General features: G+C 34.8%; 1 protein-coding gene across 1 annotated transcript; it reads right to left on the bottom strand.

The window, feature by feature from the left end:
• Positions 1–7154: 7154 nt before the first annotated feature.
• Positions 7155–15290, bottom strand: LOAG_04307 (hypothetical protein; the record flags this gene model as incomplete). Its single annotated transcript, XM_003139844.2, has 14 exons — positions 7155–7405; positions 7496–7639; positions 7842–8002; positions 8483–8676; positions 8973–9101; positions 9601–9813; positions 10013–10185; positions 10896–11061; positions 11164–11301; positions 11375–11521; positions 11953–12051; positions 13747–13854; positions 14486–14990; positions 15204–15290. Coding segments are annotated over 14 exons (2515 nt in total), but the record flags the coding sequence as incomplete, so codon positions are not given.
• Positions 15291–20766: the final 5476 nt, after the last annotated feature.

Raw genomic sequence — 20766 nt, 5'->3', positions numbered from 1 at the left:
CACATGCCACGAGGTATTTCCGGTTCATTAACTCAGACTACGTTCTTATGTGGAGTTTTCGTTTCCACGTTTTTAAGGGAAGGAAGTTGTTCTTGGATAAGTTCCTTCGAACTATTTAAGTGGTCACTTCTCTACACTTTCCGAGTGTATCCAGGGCTTTAAGCCTTTGTAAGGTTTTCCTTAATATTTCGTTTATGAAGAGTAAATTCGTCCTAATCATTGTCATTACTGGTTGGTATGACTAAGCACTAGGTGAAATGAAATCAGCTGGACGTATGGATAACATAACCATCAAAATTTCTATTAGTGGTCTGGTATAGAGTATACGTTCAACTTCCACTATTATTTCTTGTTCTCACAATAATTTTTCACTTCTAGCCCTTCTCATCGCCTTCCATAAACTCCTTCACTTCACAGAGCCTTTGATAGTCTATTTTTCCAGACCATTTCTTTTTTCTAGGAAGTTGGCACTTTGTTCCATAATGGTCTTGAAAACTAATTGAAATTGACTAACGTTATCTCTCGTTTTGAGAGAATTCAGGATAACCACGTCAAACAGTGAATCTTAAAATGTGCATGTGCAAAACACCTCCAGATGCACCGCTCTCGTTGTAAAACATGTGAATAGAGCTAGCTACCCATCTCTTGGTAATGCTATTATCATTTTTGACAGACACAAGACCTAAATAGTCCAATCCAACCTTTTCACAGGTTCTAGAGCGTTTAACTCGTACTCTTGGAAGATTAGGTATGACCGGCAATTTGAATGATCTACTTGCTCACAGCTCACAAGCTATACATTCATTTACTTCCGTCCTACCTTCTGGTACCCAAAATTTGGACCTCATTTCTGGCAGCGCATGAGCAATTCCTGCATGATATAAATCTTCATGTTGTTGCTTGTCCAGCTCCGTTATTGAATTATGTCCCGGTAGCAAGAGTGGATGTCTACTTTCCTCATCCAATTCTAAATTTCCCAATCGACTTCTTGATCGCCATAATTTGATTCCATTATAACAAGGATTCCAGTTATTTATTCATTTATTCCTTCCGATCGCGCTTGTCTAACCAGCACCTTTCCTGTTAATTTGTATCATCTGTTGTAAGTTGATCTTTCTCCGTTGCGACTGGTAATAGCCATGATATTTTTCTTGCTAATTTTATAAATTTGAGAATCCATGCGGTAGTTTTCACGAAAATTTCTTGTCCTAATTCGTGTTAGTAACCTTCACGACAGTTCTCACTTCCTTTTCCTTATTTTCATTAATCTGTGGAACTGAATTCAATAGCGGCCAATTAGTTCCATTCCCCTTTAACCATATCGGTCCTTTCCATCACAGTTTATAATTCCCAAATTTGATAGGAGAAAGTCTCTTTGTTGCCTCATCGATTGGGTTATGCTTGTTTGAAATATAATGGGAGTTTCACCTTTCGTATTTTTTCGATTCGATTTTGTATGAATGGTGGTGGTAATTTGGACTTTTTGTATCCAGTGTAATACAACTTTAGAATCCGACTACAAGGTTGCTGATGTTTTTGATATCCAACTGTTTTATAATGAACTGGGCTGCTCGTATCTCGATGAGTATCGCTAGTAATTCTACTATAGTAATACCTTTATCTAGAGGCTTTGCGAAAATCAAGGATGGTTCTCCTTGAAGTCCATAATTTAATACGTATATAGTTGCTGAACAGACTACAGCTGATGCATCAGTGAAGACATGTATCTGCACCTGCTCAATGAGTTTCACCGCTAATCGCGGTAGTTCCATGATATCTGTTGCCCATTAATTTATAGGAGATTGTCGTGCTTCCTTGTCTTCACTTATATTCACTTTTTTCCTTATCTTCCCATCTTCACTTATAATTTGATCTACGAATTGTCTTTCTTCCATAAGTTTTGAAGAAAACTTTTGAATCGGATCATAAGTCAGAACTGAAAAACCTAACGGATCATACTGAGAAGCTATGAACTGCAAAAGTGTTTTCAGTTAGTTCCTTTTCTCGCCAAGGCTTCAGAGTCATTGGTGTTACGTCTTTATCATAAATCCAAATACCAGGAACCTTTTTTGATCTGCATCGGCTCGATCATGATCGGTGGTTTCATATTCAAAGTCTCATTATTTGATAAAAGATTCTCGAATATTGATGGAGGCTTCTGTAAAGACAGTTTCCATTTCCCGATATTTCGTAAGTGGCTCTTGTGTCTCTTTGACTGATATCATAGTATTATCGACATAAAGATTTTCTCTTTCTAAAGCGGTATTACTACCATTAATCTTCAAGTGTCGATCAAGAGTAACTGAGAGCAGAAAAGTGATAACATTGCAAATGAAACTCCTTGGGAACGATAGCACTTCAAGTTTTCTTCGGTTATTTGGTTGCGAATATCTTTTACCCAAAAAAATCGAGTGCAATTCCGTTCGGAGGGATGCAGTTCTACTTGTAAGAACGCCTTTTCAATATCAGCTACCATTACTTTTTCCATCATGCGAAAGCGTAGAAATATTCCCGCTAAATCTGGTAACACTATCGATCCACGATATCGTTCAAACTTTTCATTCCTGTAAGGACGCTGAGGCACTGTAAATAGTGCTTGGTTTTGTTGTAGTTTCCCCTACCTTTACAACTTCGTTATGGGGTTAAATAGTGATGCTTTCTGGTCCATTACGAGAGTTACTTCTTCAATTATATTCGAACGCAGTCTCATCGTATTGTTGAAGCAAATGATGACTGGTTCGAAATCATTTGCCGAGTGAGTTTGGTAGTCGTCTAAAATATGGTTGCTCAGTTTAGCTCTTGACTCTTTCCATGGCTAACGGACTCGATACCTTCCATTATATTTACTAATGCCTTTCCCAAATTGTTTCAACGCCTCATTTTGTGGATTAGGTTGTTCTTGAATGCATATGACTTCCAATTTTCAAAATTAATTTACGTTAGGAATGTTGGCGTGCCAGCAATGAACATATTGATCATATATGGTAACGCAGCTTCCTCCGATCCTGCATTAGAATGCGGAACTTATTCATGTAATCACTTCCTGGCACAGGGCCAATTTTCGTTTGGAATAAGGAAAATCCTGACCTGAATTGTTCAATCTTTTCCAGTTGGAGAAATTCAGAGAAATTGTCAGCTCCGATAAATATATCAGGCTATCTCCAACAACTCCTTAAACTGTTTAATTGGCCTCGAATTTACATGGATGACAAGTCATAATTATTTAATTTTACTACTTGCAATTTATTGGTTCATCATATTAGATTCGAATTTTACAGCCTCGTTTTTACCAGTTCTTATCCCAATTCCTGCTTCGGTAGTAAGAGAGACATTTCGGTTTCCTACTACCAAATGAAGCAAAATTCAGTGGTCCTTCCACTTGTAGATTTAATCCTTGCATGCAAAGGATAACTGCGAACCATTAAACAGTACCAAAGTTTTTTCTTGGAATTCTGGCATCTTTGGGTTGACTACTCTGATTCCTCTTCCTTACCTTTCTGATCCTTTTCTTTCGTTAGAGAATTATGGTTGTGCACTTAAATCCTTCGGTTAGTTGACCCAACAATTTGTGTACACCACCTTTGTCACTTTATGTAGTACAATGAGCATTTTGGCATTCACCATCCCAATTATTTTTAAAAAACACGAAGTTTTTGCCTTACCGGATTTTGCGTCTTCCCTTGAATTCGTAGCCAACTTGTAACTATTTGTTTTAGACCGCTTGAAAGTAGCTAAAGCAGAAGTTTCTCTCCTGGCTTAGAGTTAATTGGTTCCTTCCTCCTTCTTGCTGCTAAAGATTTGGCTTTGAGTTATTCATTTCTTTGTACTAGTCGTCTCAAAAAATTTCGGAGCTAAGTAACATACCATGATTCCGTTGATATACGTTGCCTGTTGGTATACCTTGTCCAGTAGCCAGACATTTGCTCTCAACGATAGTTCCAACACTTCAATGTTCCATGTTCTCATCGCTTCTAATTATCTTCGACGATTGTTCCTCACTTGCGATCATTTCTTTTAATGGAGTGTTGCTCACTATACAGGAATTTATTGACCAAACTTTGTTATCAACACTTCTCTTACGACGTCATAGTTCATTGGAATGGTATCGTAGTCTCTCATGGCCTGTAAAACATCTCCTTTAAAGTAAGATGGTTCAACTTTCGGACGTCTCGTACGGCTTGGAATTGCACTGCAGTTTCAAAGTTGCTTGGAATTCTCACACTTTTGAATCACCACTGAATACCGATAGTTGTAACTGTGGTAAATTCACTGTTAGCTATTTGAGATGACTTCTGTTCAGTTAGTTTCCATTTATACAGTTTTGGCTTAGATATCGGAGTGCTAGCCCAGTGCCATTTCCGTACATGTCCAGAATTATAACAGCTTCACCGTCAAACGTCGTATTTGTCTCCCTTTTCTTTTCTTGTTTGTGAGGTCCTGATTCACTTGATAAATTCTAACCATTCCTTGTTGGCCGACTCCAGAACGCCGATGTGTGGCTCGAGATCAAGGCGTCTCACTCCCTCCCCGACAATTCCTTCCTTAGTATCATATTGCTACTATAATTCTTCTGGTAAATTTGATCTAGAAACGTGACGTCTATATCTTTGATTCCGTCGAATAGCTTCGCCTTTACCTGGTTTAGCACTTTATTACAGCAGTTGCCATTATCCCACCTCACCTCACCAAAAATTTGTATCGTGAAAGTTTGTACTGCGAGAATACAAATGGAATTTGAATCGAAATATTGTAAGAAATAGTCTACTTTTGAGGAGGTACTGTTGTAAAATTCAAACTTTTGAGCTGTAACCACGAATGGCTTAGTTGGTAGCACTGTTTATTAGGCGATGGAATACTTAGGACAGTGATCGTTGAAAAATCGAATGGCATAGCGAACTATGGAGAACGGAATGAGCGTAATCTGGCGAAGCGACAGATCGACTAGATAGAGAGGAAGAATAATAACGGTAATGGTCTAGAATGAAGATATGAGCTCTTATATATAGCAAACAAGTAGGCAGGGTTTACAATGTCTGTAAAGGATACATATTATACTATACTACGAAGGTTTACATCACAATTCCCGGACGATACAGTAATAGGCAATGCACTCTCTTTGTCTATTACCGTATATGGACAGCCAATATGGATGAGCAGAAGGAGGGGAAATTAAAATATTATCAATTAATATGAGTCACGGTGAAACTGGGAAAGGCTGCTTTGGGTTTCCCAACAATGTTTGATTTGACTTCCTTTAAATTTTCATAATTCTGTGCTTAACATTAAAATTTTTGTAGTTCTAGCTATTACCTTACTGTAAAGAAAACCTACCCATGTTACAAAGGAAAGATGTAAATACAATATTTATTTTTCCACAAGTCAATTCCAAGGGTAGAAGTTGAAGTGACAGTGTTGTGAAGATATCTGCACAAAAAAAAACAGAAGTATACATAGTGTTACGTACAGCACAAGTACTGAACTGGAAAGGAAAATAAAGGAATAAAAGATTCGATTGTAGATGATCAACATGATAGAGCACATCCATGAAATGAAAACGGTCCAACAAATTTGCGTTTTTTACAGATTGCACATTTTTCAATTCTTCAAGCTGACTTCATACTTTGTATTGCAAATTAAAGATACAAATACTGTGTCAGTAGGTAAGATGATTTCATTGTTACCACAAAGTCAAAGCCGGAAGTTAACTCCGTTAGGAATTCAACGCAACTACGGAAATTTATACAAATTAAGCAACTGCCCACTTTAGTCACAAAATCAAATCAATAACTGTCTTCATCGCTCAACATTAAAATGAAGAAATTGTCCAAATAATTTGAATTACAAGTAAATCAAAGACTTCAAAAACGCACAGGAATGCAATTTAGATAATGGCAGGTGGAGACCGAGAAAGCGCGCATATCTCATTATTTTAGTAATCCAAAAAAACAAGTTCGAATGTTTTTTAAAACAGTTATAGTTTTAAATTGAAACGCCGTCAGCTTAAAATTTAAAATAACCACGAAGCTCATCACAATCGTATAACAAGACCATTGGGCGGTTTCTACAAACCTCACAAGAAACCTAAAATCGACAGCTAATTTGATTTAAATATAAGTCAGGTATCCACGCACAAATCATTATTTTCGACGAATAAGCACTTCTTAGAAAATATGTTAGATAAATGGAAGCAATGAAACTATGCTTTCTTTGGGGTTCAAGTTAGAAAGCACCATCATATGATTTGATACGTTGTAATAGTGAATGAGACAAAATTGCATTATAATAAAACGTGTGATGTGAAATAACCGTATAATAATACTTGGCGTACAAGCATAAAAATACCTAACTACAATGTGCGATCACAACATGACCAAAAACAATGGTTAGAGGTAGCAAGGATGCAAAAGCCATAAATTCAAGTTCAGTGGGATTTTAAATAGTTTCCGACTTTTCTCAGCAGAACTGAATCACTTTTTGAATTGAATTTTTTCTCGAATTCAATTTTTTCTCGAAATCAATTTTCGCACTTTAAACTTAATATAGGAACGCCTCGAAAAAATGTGTTTTCCTAACTAGCGACGTTTCGGAATCACTTTTCCTTTTCCTTTTTATAGAACCATGAAAAGATCAGAATGCCCAGGAAAGTATCGGCAGCATCTACCCTACCCTTATTGAAATTCAATCAGCTTTTTGGTAGCAAATACACAATTTTAATATAAATATTTTTTAAAGAGAATTTACACGGAAACTTGAATTTTAGATAAGAAGTACTGACAAAGTTACAAAGAGTGAAAAATGCACTATGAAACAGCGGACTATATAGCTTATAGAATAATGGCAGCGCACAAATCACTTGTAAGAATGGAAGTTAGTTTGATAAAGCTTCTGTCGCACTTTGCTGAATCAATGCATCATTTTCTCTTACAGATGATATCAAAATACCTCCCATAATGCATCGGATCTTTAAATGAATTTAGTTCGTGAATGTCACTTTACAAATTTTTAGAATTTTAATGACTCAAAAAACCAAATATTAAAACCTAAGCTTTGTACAAGCATTGCAGCTATTTTCCTAAACCGACTGTTGAAAATTAATCATAAATTGTCAATTCAAAAATTAATTCTGGATAAGTTTCATTTTTCCAAAGAAAAAACTACCGGATGGAAGGCATAAATAAATAGAACACAATAAAATTAAACAGGAAAGGAAATAAAGCTATATTACTGGAAGCAATAATGATAGGTGCAGCGGATATGTCGTCCCATAACGCACCATACCGCGTCCGTGTTTTACTGGACAATGAACGTAGTGTCAGTGATGACGATGTTAAAGATGTACCGCCTATATTGCTTACTTCTGCTGCTGTACCGTAAAGAACCAAATCCCATCGTATCAATTCAGCATCTGAAAAAACTTACATGTGAGTTGTAAACTTTGGTTTTTATATAATTCTACATGTAAACTGCGTTTTAAAAAAAACTTCGGAGAATTTACCATCCCATCCATCGTTATTGATTTCTAATGTCCATAAACCTACAGCCATTTCGCCCCAGTTATGAGTTGTCATGAAAGCCCATTCTCTGAAGCCCGTCCTGGAAGTATCACGAGCCCGTTTCGCTAACAAAGTTGATCGAGTCCCTATAACATCCTATAGTATTCGTTAAAAAGTTCACATAATAATCATAAAAAGTTTATATAACGGTGAAAACAATGATCTGAGAGCAACAGCATGGGAATCAATTGTACTTTATATGGAAAAATGGCTGCTATTTATTTCAAAATAATTGAATCCAATCTCCTACCTGTTTGGTAAATAAACTATTGTGATACCATAACTTACCTGAAGGTGAAGTGAGATAGATCTGTATATCACCCCGTTTGGGTGCAGTTAGGGTGATGATTGCCTGGACATGTTCAAGATACCCTACTTTATTACGAGGATAGCTTGCACAACCATCTGTATAAAGCTGCAACTGTAATCGATTGCCATGTGGAACGGTTCTAAAAAGAATACTAAAAATAATAAAATTAAAGAAAAATTAGGAAAGTGTCAAAACCAATGTTTCCTCTACTAAAATACAGAAGGAATTTTGAGAACACACAGATCTTGCCGGTATCCAGTTATTTTCTACCTTCTAATGCAGTGATCTCTATAAATTGGGTCAAGGCTAGCACAGCTATCTTAATATCAGTTCACTTTATTTAAAAATACAATATTTTTGAAATACAACACATTAAACATCGAGATTTTATGTTTTTTTTTACTGAACCAAGAATAAGAGAAAGATATACGCTTGCGTGCAAGTTTATTCTGCATAGTATACTCTACATTTGTCCAAAATTCTCTTCAGTAGCACATTTGGGAAGATATCGATCTGATTTTGAAAAATCTAATAATCTCATAGTAAGTAAAACATTTCCTTGCAAGTGTAATTCTCCCTTCAAATTTTGGCAAAACTTGAATAAAAAGGAAAAACTAACTTATATCTAGCCGGATAAAAGACGACACATTTTCTCTGTTCCGGAACCCTCGTCCAGTTACTAGCCAATCGGACCATTGCACCGGCATCCATTAAACCAAAACCAAATGAATGTGAAACTTTCTTTCCAACTCCGTTTGTTACCCAGTCTCCAGCACGAAGATTGAGTGGTCGAGCGGTGCGAACAACAATGTGCTGAAAAACAATCTCTTACTATGTTATCCCGGATATTTGCTGTGTTTTATATTTGACTCTCCATAGTTTAACTAAAACAACATCTGACGCAAATGTATTTTAATTCACTTGAACAACGAGCAAAATTCTTTGGAATACTTTTCGAGAATAACATAATATATACCCTAGCATAATATATACCCTATTATAACATAATATATACCCTAGCGATTGTTTTCATCAGCTAATTGAAGTTTTCTTTCCAATGAGATTTCTTTAACCAGCAATATTCATATTTAAGGAACGAATAAAGTTACCTGCATATCTCGCCATGTTAATTTAGGATTAGCTTCCAAAGTTAAAGCGGCAATGCCAGCTGCTAGTGGTGCACTTGCCGACGTACCCGTATGAGCATTTGTACAGGAATGATGTAAATCTGTTGTTACCTACAAACAAATTTGAAAGCATGAAAGAAATTTACCTTTTTAGAACTCCACTGACATTCCTAACAACAACTTGAACAACATATCAAACATGTATTTCAAAGCTGCATCGATGATGTTAAATTCTGTTTCGCAAAGAATGAAGTGTCGACAAATTTCCATTTTTTTTTCAGTCAGATAAATTTTTATATTAATGCCGAAGCCTACTGTCGTGGAGGGAATTCCAATGTCACTGAGGAAATGCCGTGGTAGTAACTCGTGGTAGTAACTCTCGTTAGTAACTGACAGATGGATTCGAATTTGGCACAATGGAGCTCTAAGTTTGCTTCGTTTTTGATGAATTTAGAGATTAAACATTTCCTGAACGCCCAAACTGATGAGTAGGACACAGCGAAGACACTTCATGAAAAGAACAAATATTCGCAAAAACAAGCTTTTTATTATATCTTTGCTTTTATTTATCAGTTTAGCTTGCCTTTAAACAAAATTTTACGAGACTCACAATCATTTTTTCACCAGTCGCACCGCTACTATACGCAGTAGCAAGTGTTGAACTACAAGCTTCCGAATACCACGGTATGTTGCCGTGTTCTGTTGCGGACGATATCGATAACGTATAAATACTATTAGTATATCCATCACAATTGCATGAGTCGGCATCTTTGCCGCCATTTCCGCTGGCCCAAACAAATATAGAACCAAGTCCACGGCGACCCTAAAAAAAAGCTCCTCCCTTTTAAAGTATAAAGATTAATTCAACTAAAACAATTTTTAAAAAACAATAAAAATAATACTAAATAATTTCTAAATAATACTAATCACTATTAGGTTGCTATCTAACCCGAAACAAAAATTTTCAGCAACTATTTCCCGGAACAAAATAATACAATACTTTCTCTTTCCTAACGACTCACCTCACGAATACCTTTTTCGAAAGCTCTTCTCGTTAATTTCGCTGGTCCGTCAACTGTTCTGCCATCATCGTCCGGTCCCCAACTTGCCGAATAAATGTCGATATGATCAGAATTATGAGCAAGACTGGTTGCTTCTACCGCATCGGTCACATCACCATCCAGCATTCTAATCCCTACAAAAAGAAAATTTTTGATTTTTGTAACTTTTTTTTTTTTTTTTTTTTTTGAAAATTTTTTGAACTACTTAGTAGTGGCCTTCTTGCTGAAAACAACTCCAAAGCCACATGTTTGGTCCAAGGTAACTGGAAAGTTCGAAATTATGTAGTTCGAAACTATGCAAAAATATCATTGTAGTATATCTGCTCATAGAAAACTGCTTTATTACAAAAGGAAAAACCTAATGAATGTATTTATTCACAAAAAGCATTCAGCATTTAACTGATGCTAATAGATAACAAAGCACTGTGCTGAACCACAAAACATTTTTCTGTAAGAGGAAATCTGAAAGAATTTCTTTTTTCTTTTCCTGCAATTTATTATCAGTTTGATTTAAAACATCTAAAACCCTCGACAACTATTACCAATCTCCTGATGACAACAATATTGAATATTTGAAATGATAAATTTTTCTTTCGAAACAGCACCAGCTTCATAGATTTTCATAAAAATTTACTCGATAGCTTGATCTTAAGCATGAATTTTACTACTTAACATGCAAAAGTGGACTGAAACATATTCCCTGAACACTTTTTTACATCACAAGATGCTCAAATTAGCTTCTACGAGAAATTTTATTAATTCATGAGCGAATCCAATCCTCCAAAACACATCCTTCTTTTCTTCTTTTCAAACAGTCATTCTGCATATAAACCCAAAATAGTACCACCAATTCGAGCATTGTAGGCGATTCCAACAATGCACAGTGAATTATTGAAAATAGCAGCTACTTCGCCAGCACATCGTGTTCCATGCCTGTTTTCATCTGTATAGTCATACCGGGGTGTCGGGTCTTCATCACGATCATTTACGTCGTAACTAGCTTTTGCATCCTGAAAACGAAGTATTGTTTTTAGGAAGCAAAATTCTACGAAGACAATGAAGGACAACAATCAGTCTACTTTGAATTTAAAGTTCCCATTTTAAAAATTCACATAATTGGGAGCAATATCTGGATGTGTTCGTTCCAAACCATCATCCAGTATCGTTACAACTACGCCTCTTCCTGTATAACCAAGATCCCAAGCTTCGCGTACATTATGATCCAAACCACGACCATACACTGCCGGATTCTGGAATTACTTTACAGTTGAACGGTTAATAAAATGCAGAATTAAGCACTATATATTGTGATTCCAAACTGACCAAATACCACATATGGGACCACAACGGATCATTCAAATTATAATTCCCAGCACTGCGGGCACCAGCATTCCGGTTGCGGCTGCTTGAATATTGTTGTTGAGCATCACTACTAGCTATTATTGTGAGATCGTCACTGATTTCATTGCCCTGAACATATTGCTACCGAGTATGATTTTTTGAGATGAAAGACATTACAACCAGGAAATTTTTTTAATTCTTTCATTCTCGTCCTAATTATTGTAATTCTTTTTACGTGAACAAACAATGTATATATTGTACAAATACTAAAACTGAGCTGATTTATTTTTAGAAAAAGTTTAGAAAAAATGGAAGTGCTGAAAGGAAAACTCTCTACTTACTCTTTTCAATTTTACATATTTAGTACTTTTTGTTTAAGTCTCACTAAAATATAAAAGCATTATCTTGTGTAGCGGTGATTATTAAATTATCAAATAAATATTTTATAAAAGCTAAAAAATGAAACTGAGTTATTCAAATAAAAATAAAGTGATAAAAGGCCAAATTCTTATTACTACTATCAACCAATATCTAAAGTAAAGCTTACGAAAGATGCTCACTTTAAAGCTCTGCAAGTGAACAGTCGGTGAACGACTGTTCACAGACATGTAACCACGTTTAACTCGTTTTTTTGCTATTTGTTGTTCTATCCATTCTACCTAAAAAACATGAGATTATTCCATTACGAACATCTCAACCAATACTCTCCTTTTAATTAAAACTGACATGTTAATCAAAATATTACAGCAACACGTATTACCTAATGCACCGTACTAATTCCAAAATTCTGATAAGTGCTCAAATAATCGGAGAACAATAAAGTTTCTTTTTTTGATCCAAATTGATCAGCATATCCATTTTACGAATGGGTGATCATTCACACTGCCCCACCATTTCACTACTAGAAGAGTAAAGAGTAGGAAAATAATTTTAATTACAACAATTCACAGATTCTAAAATCTCTGCGCAGTATCCGTATGGACAGAAAATAAAACTCCCACTTCAGAAGCTCAAATCTAATAACGGTAACATGAAAAGGATTTCTAATATTGCGCGTCCCAACAATTTGGAAAGTCACGATATATGAAGAGATCTAACATTACATGAAACTACAGAGTTTTAAAAACAGCACCGATTTCTGATCAATGTGATACTAATAATTCATCTCTATTCCCGAAGAAAGAGTACAAATGCAATGGACTTTTGAATCATTATCGAACTATAAGTTTATAAATATAAAAGAAAATGAAGACTTCACGTTAAACAACATTAGTTCATTATCTCTTAAACTCATAATCTGTCATTGATTAATCTATTACAATAGCTGAAGAAGTTAAATCAATGATTCCATGCTTTAGTAACCTCCTCTCTCATCCTACAAAATAATCAGTAAACCCTCTAAACAAGCTGGATGAGGATGAACAAATCTAATAGTTCAATGTGTTTACAAACAATGGTAAAATACGTTCACAAACCACTGCTAAAATTTGTCAGATAGCGACCGGTACCAACAAAGCATGATCTTCAATATTCTCATCCTCAGTACCCGAACTTAAACAAGTACTTTCGCCACGAACAGTGTAATATTTGGATGTTGGATGCCCTTAACTGACACAAAGCCAGTGGGCAGTTGGAAGACAAGAGAGCTGCACATGCTTGTGATATAGTACCATTTAAAGCTATACATACTTGTATTCAAATTAAAGCATTATAATTCCCGATCATACTAAAGCAATCACATTAGGGATCTAAAAATGCTCATTCTGTAATTCAGTGCAATGCGGAATGACCACATAGATTTAATATTAGCTTCAGTTTCTGAGACATTATCTAACAAAATTTTGTTCATACATTACACGATCGAATGACTGGAAATAGCGAAGAGATATTTGCTGTATCTGCTGCGTCGCGCATGACGTACATATACACTCGTAGGTAAAGATAAGAGTAAGTTACGTCAAGTATTCGTGATGAAAAGCCACTTGATTCATCCAAAAATTGTTTTTCTGTTTGCAAACATTGAGCACTAAGCGATAAGGGTCACTCAGTATAATACAGCGCAAAAGAAAAACTACAAACATCTGATCAATCCTTTCAATCTCTTTGTTTTCGTACATATTCTCTTTGTTTCCGTACATATATATATATATATATATATCAGTTGGTGTTCAATGTTTGCCAAAAGAAAAACAACTGCATATGTATAGTCCCTTCTAGCAAATCAATACAGTAAAAATCAAATTGTGAACGAAGAGAAAGTCGAACAATATCAATACTGAAGGAGCAAATAAAGTAAATGAGACCCACAAATATTTGGAGAGAAAAAAGAATCAAAAGTTTTACAGAAACCTTACCTTAGGTTCTCGCGCAATAGAATTTGTTTGGGCATTCCTTCTCGGCCGTGTCGACCTCTTTCTTGTTTGCCGACTTTCGAATAAGAAATATTCATCATTTGGCAAAACCTTAACTATAAACATTGAAGTTGATAATACTACAATTAACTGACATCATATCAAAAGACGCAGGTTGCGAATAACCTATGCCTTTTTTCAGATTCTCATCAAACAGTGTTTCCAGGTTTTGTTATCAGGAAATCCAGAGAAAGATGCCGGAGGGTTTCCAAAGAAATTTTTCGATATTTTTTAATATTCTTTACCCGAATTCAGGAAGACAAATCAATGTTTGAGTTGAATAGAAGTCAAGCAAAAATAAAAAATCAAATCAATGGATGAATAATAACTGTTACTAAAGTTCACTGGTTCCCGAAGTTTCTACAATCTCCACACTGATAAAATGATTCAAACTATAAAAAATGGTATTCAAATTACAAAAATGGCTGAATGGTCTGCTAACACAGAAATGTTGTTGTTAAAATCGACTATTGGGAATCTGAGATTTTTTAAAGCAAAGTAATCAACAAAACAAATATCCGAAAACCTTATGAAAAAAAACTTCCTGGCTTTTCATATTTGCAAAACCCGAACAACAGCAGTGTTTACAATTTCCTAATAAGGAACAATATATGTACCAAGAGAATCTGCCCACTTTAGGTTGATTTAAATTTTTATGGAATTTTGAGAAAAAGAAACAAACTGGTCCAAGATTGATGAAACCATGCTTTGTCGCTAATTTGTCCGCTTCCAAGATATCACCACCCGTGATACGCACGGCAAACTGATTAGTATACGCTTTACGCAATGCTGTTGACGATGACTGACTAGTTTCTGCTCCGTAACTGTTACTTATACTGCTACTATGATTACTGCTGTCGCTAATAGGCCTCAGTTCGGTCATCATATCAGAAAAACTTGACTCGTCTGCTGCTATTAAGAAGAACTCGGACATCGATAAAAAAGCGAATAATAAAATGATGAATGATAATGGGCAGATATTGGATGATGTCACAGAAGAATGAAAGCGGTGACGGGATAATGAGCGATAGTGCCTACTTAACAGTTTTAAGGTACAAGCCTGATTCCTGATGCAGTTTCTCTTCAAAACACCGCTTTTTTCACTCATTGCAGGAGATTTAAAAATATTCGCATTTGAACAGCAAGCCAATTCATCTTGTGCCATACTGTCGAAAGTATGATCTAATCTAAAAATAAGATTTCAAATTCTGGACTGGACATAGAATTATTTCTCCTCTAACAAATGAAACTAATGGAAGCAGTCCAAACTTCTTGCTCTGTCCTATTTAAACTATAAAAGCTAAAGCAAAATTTATATGAAATATAAGGTATTAATCAAATTTCCAAACAATTTTACAATGAATGTGAGTATAGCAATATGAAAATGAACAATAACTCACATTTCAACTCGACGAGCTTCACAAGCAGATTTTCGATTATCCCACAAAGAATTACAGTTTGGTACCGTAGGTTTCCTAGTCAACATCATTTGTTTGTATCACCGAAAATTGCTGTTATTTCCTAAGAAGCGAATGAGGAATGATGAAGACAAGGTGTTAAAGCACTCAGAGTTTGTAGAATTCATGAACAACAAGGATGTAATTTTAAAGGGAAGAGTAGTGGCCAAGGTGAAGATGTTCGGTATTAGCTTCCATACATATATAATTACACATTCGTTCTGAAATATTATATTTTAAAAAAATGCTGATACAAAAATCGTTTCTTCGATATCCACTGATCACATATTTCCTCGAAAATGAACACATGATGAGAAAAATTCCTCAAACAAATCAAAACTTAATATCGCCACAACTGACCAGTCCCGATACAAAATAGGGTAAAACGATAGGTAGATCAATAATGTATATCACAGGAAGAAATAAAACGGGATCCAAACAGCAGCGGGTGTTGTGAAAAAAAAAGTGAAGTAAAGCACAACAATGAATGTTTTCACGGGTTAGTAGTCTTTTTAAAAAATCCGTCATTTGGACTAATCTATCTATGTTAATCTGTTTTATGCCACAAGCTGATGAGGAAAGAGATGAATTCCTCAAACTATCCACAACAATTGCTAATGTATCGTTTTTGAGCAATCCATAAAAGGCAGCTCAAAATGAACACTATTTAAAAAAATCAAAATGAGTAGGGGCAGAAGCTTACTTTGCTTTAAGCATTGTTGGATTGCATTGGCAAGGGATGAACAAACCCTAATATACATTTGTTAAAGCATATATTTACTCCTCCTTCTCCTCCTCTTCTTCCTTTGCTTTTTCAGCCTTTCCCATGGCAAATCCTTTTTTTCATTTCCGATTAATTTCCGTAGTTTTTTATTCAGCTAGCCTAGAAATGTAAAACTAGTCTATTTCAGTAGCTCCTCGATAACCATCATCTATCAATTAGCAGAGCACATTACTCCGGTACTTCAACATTCTGGGGAGCCTCACTTTCATCGTAGCCTAATTAAACCATTTCTGTCATACGGAATTGTATATTCTTTCATGAATAATAATTGAGCTGAGCGCATTCAGAGGACTTAGTAAAATGAAAGGAAACAATGGAGGAAATAAAGCGCTCAGGTAGACAACTGAAGAAATAATCTAATCCTTATCCTACTACACAGAAACGACCATCTGCTGGTGCAATGAATCTTACATACTTTTTCCAACCTCAATAAATAAATTCAAACTCAGAAAGATATGAAACAAACTTCCAAGCGGTTATTTCCAACTTACTGTTTACCTATAATGGCAATTGAATCATTGTAAGCATCATAACAGGCCATGTTCATTTCTTTTTACCACTTCAGTTTTCTGAACTAGAACAAAAAAAATATATTTTGAATATCAAGTAATTTTCTCAATGGTATCGTACATAAATTGCAGTGTGCAGCGAAAAATTTCAGCATTGCGAATCTTCTGGACTTTTTACTTCCCGCTTTTTTCTCTTGAATTGTTTCCTCCTTCCGTTGGATGAAGCAAATATTTAACCTCACTGATCAGCAACGATTCAAGTTTTTACTTACTTAATTTAGAGTGAAGTGAATGTTATGCTATAAAAACAGCTCAAAGAAGTCTCGACATACACATCGATAATTTTGCTATCTTCTGTCTCACTCCTCAGTAATGTACTACTATTATCTTACGGCATTTCTCGGAACTCAGACTCTTTCATTTGGTTCACCATTCCGAAAACTTCAATTTATGGCAGCAGAAATACGTGCTTTCTAAATTCCTACTATTATATCAATTTATAATTCGACATACACAGCTGTGCTGCTAAATTTTCATTCAATTCAGTATCATTTTTTTTTGCAAAAACTCTTTAATTTTCATTGATTTGTTCTCTCACTTGGAACCTGACATACCACTTCCACAATGAATACGCATAAGACAGTAGACACTCCCAGTGCTGAGAAAGGCTACTGCGGGGTTTCTCGTAATATGCTCCATACAGTAAGATTAGGCTTACTGTCAGTCAGTCTTACCTCCATGTCCATTGCACTTTGCTCTTTCCTTGAATAGTGAACAACCTGCTATCTTACCTCGATACTCCACTGTCCGTTAACCTTTTACACTAATTCGTTCACTCATCCTCACTGGTTTTCATGAGTGGACGCATGAACATAGACGGTTCTATTATAATATGACCAACGCGAGATGATTATCAAACATTCTCATTGATTGCTTCATGGCCTTTTCAAATTCTCAAAAATACCGCTTTTCTACCTCTTGAAGTTGCATGCAGCTATCCAGGCAAAAGAACGGCCCTATTAATGGGGCCGTTCGGTGATAATCTCAGATTCTTAGCAACCTTTCTATTACAGGGTACCAATCTCCTATTGACAGCCGATCGGAGAATAGCACCGAGAAAGGTAGTGAAACCTTTTTGCACCTTACTGTTAGAAGTCACTGACTTGGCCGACTGTTATTCAGGAAATATCGTCTCCACTTTGCCACTAATGTATTCTGTATGGTTATCAATCTACCAATTTACCACTGATAAGCTTTGACAACTTGATTAAAATTTCAAATTGAGTGCTTTCATGTTCATGTCGTGATGGGTAATCAATCGTAGAGTCCAGATTCAACAAAAGAGAGAGAGCAATTCATTCAATGTCCTGGCTTCTTTCCTCAAAGTAGAATTCCGATTCTACTATAACTGTACTCACTTTATATGTAAAGAAGTTCTTATAACATTCTTTCGATGAAAAACTGTATAGGAGCAAAAAGAATAAAAACAAGTATATACTGATGAACTATTGCTCTAATTCGATGAATATGTGATTGAGTCTATCTTTCTCTTGTACGGTAAGAAAAATGTTCAGGAATAAAAGATGAAGTGTTTGAGAATGAACGAAAGTTAATCATCTTTAAGCTAAAGTTAATTTAAAATTAGTCAAAAGACTCCACACGAAAATTAATCAACTACAACAATAACAGTTAAAAGTTTGCAGTATGAAAATAATTATCCGAGGTAAACGAAATATGATGAGATGAAAATATTGTTTATGGGAACGCTTAAAGTTCTGAGGCTTCCATATTTTACAACTAGAAAAAACCAATTTTCATTAAGAAATTTAGGTCCAAATTCTCGCTTTTTTAAAAATTTCTGGTTCAAATTAAACGAGAGATTTCTTGATGACTGCATGCGTTCAAAATAAACGAATACTGTTACTTCCAAATTATTCCATTTCCTTATTTTTATTCATTTAATGGCCAAACTTTTCTAACAACGATTTCTATTTATTTCTTCATACCACGAAAATCACGGACTTTTATCATTTTCATTATCCTCTCTACCAAATAACTTTAGTTTCTTTCTCAGACCTCAATACTACTATTTTAGTCAACAATCTTGTGTCCTTCATTTCCGTCACTGAAAGCCCTCAAAATCAAATAAATGCTCTGATGTCCTCCCTCCATCCTCTAGTAAAGCCAAAAGTTATATAAGTTTTGGAAATTTGTTTTTAAGTAAAGCACAAATGGGTAAATGGCGAAAATACAAATCAAAGAAAAGACAGAGCGACTTGTGCCAAGCATCGCGCCCAGTTAATGAATTTGTAAAAGTGATGAATTATTAGTTGATAAGCTATTTATCAAACGTTCTCCCACAGTTTTTTATCGTTTCATCTTCTAAAATCTTTGAACAAGTTTGGTTTTTGTTCACGAGGCAAAGTTGAGGAGAAACTAAAATTAACAGCTTGTTTTTAAATGATATCACTAAAGCTCCATGAAAGTACGGAGGAATGAGGTGATACCAGATTGAACAACCGATTATCCTTTGCAAACTTAGACTTGAGAGTATCAAATCACGATTTTTTTCCCCTTTTAAACCACATGAACAGTAAGCCAAGCAGAAATCCCTATGAAATACCGAAATCCTAGAAAAATTCTGATTATATTAATGAAATATGAAAGTCGATTGATTCATACGATTATAACCCGAGATTAGATATTTAATTTTCGTAATTCGTTCGAGGACCAATGGACATATAAGCGCCGAACTTAATTTGGGGAGCGCATTGGAAAAAACGGCTACACGACTTCTAATAAATAATGAATAGAAAAATGATTAATGCAACTTGCCTATCTAATGAGAATAGCATGTGCACTATACCAAAAGCGAAATTCAATTTTAAACCAATTAACGCCCTTCTTTCCCCTTTGCTGTCCAAAACTCAATATTTGTGCTATCCTTGAATTGTTCCCTAAATGAACTGAATTCGAGTAAGAAAGGAAAATGCAGGTGTTAAATAGGAACGAAAGATAGGAACAACACATGGAAAAAAGAGGTATCCAAACTTGTTTGTAATAGATAACATTTTAAAAAAACACCTGAAATAATCTATCAGGAGGATGAAAACTGTTAATAATAAAACGAATGGAGTCAACACAAAATAAAGAGAATGAATATAAAAATACGAAGGTTAATTATATTAGCTCAATTAATTAATCTGAGCCAAAAGAAATTACCTAGAATTAATACGGCGTGTTTAAAATTATTCAAATTTGGTGAATATCAATTGAAGTTGCAGTAGCATTGGGCATTTAAACAGAAGTAAGTTGATATTATTCATAAAATTCAGAAACTTTTAAATATGTATAAGTTTTCATTTCCAGCATGTCCATTTTTAATTTGGCAACCACTCAGTAAGTTATTTAGCTTACATAGTTTATTAGTTCTTAAAATCCTTGTTGAACATGTAAAATTATCAAATGGCCAATCCGTTTCGCAAAGTGAGGAATACAGATACGGAACTAGTAGACAGGAAGACAGGACCGACCAATATTTTGAAAATTCAATCAACAAATATTCAAATTAGCATGTCAAATAAAGACCAAATCAAATCTATTTAAATAAAAAAAAAACAAGTAAAAAAAAATAAAAAAAAATCTATTTCTAAATCTATTTCTCTATTTCTATTTAAATCTATTTCTATTTAAATCTAGTTCTATTTCTAAAAAAAATCTATTTCTATAAAAAAATTTCTATTTAAAACCAAATTTATTGACTGATCAACGATTTATTCGATAAGGCGTATTTATCATGACTAATGTTAACGATTCTCTTCGCCTTCATCAAAGTTCATATATGATGTTAAAATATCATTAAAATGTGAAAAAATTTGCTTATAAACTGGTCTTATGTAACGTGACTCTCAAAAATTAGGTAAGCAATATTATGTCAAATAACAACGTAAAAAAGGAAGCACTGTACATTCGAAGTAAAATTTGAATGGGGAAAACTGGATATATAAATTGAACAATGATTTTAAATGAAATGAACGTTAATGTTTAAATGAAATGAACGAAGTGATGCAGTGATAGTATAATCTCCTTCTCCGTTGATTTGGAAACTATTATTTCCAGTCTGCACTGGAGAAGGAACCAATTAATAGCCTGAATCTTGCACCCCTCCTTATTTCTATCCTTCCCATTAAACCATCTTGAAATTGGTTTAAAT

Source organism: Loa loa (assembly GCF_000183805.2).
Source record: "Loa loa unplaced genomic scaffold supercont3.12, whole genome shotgun sequence".
Lineage (NCBI taxonomy): Eukaryota > Metazoa > Nematoda > Chromadorea > Rhabditida > Onchocercidae > Loa > Loa loa.
This window is presented reverse-complemented; position numbering and strand designations above follow the sequence as displayed.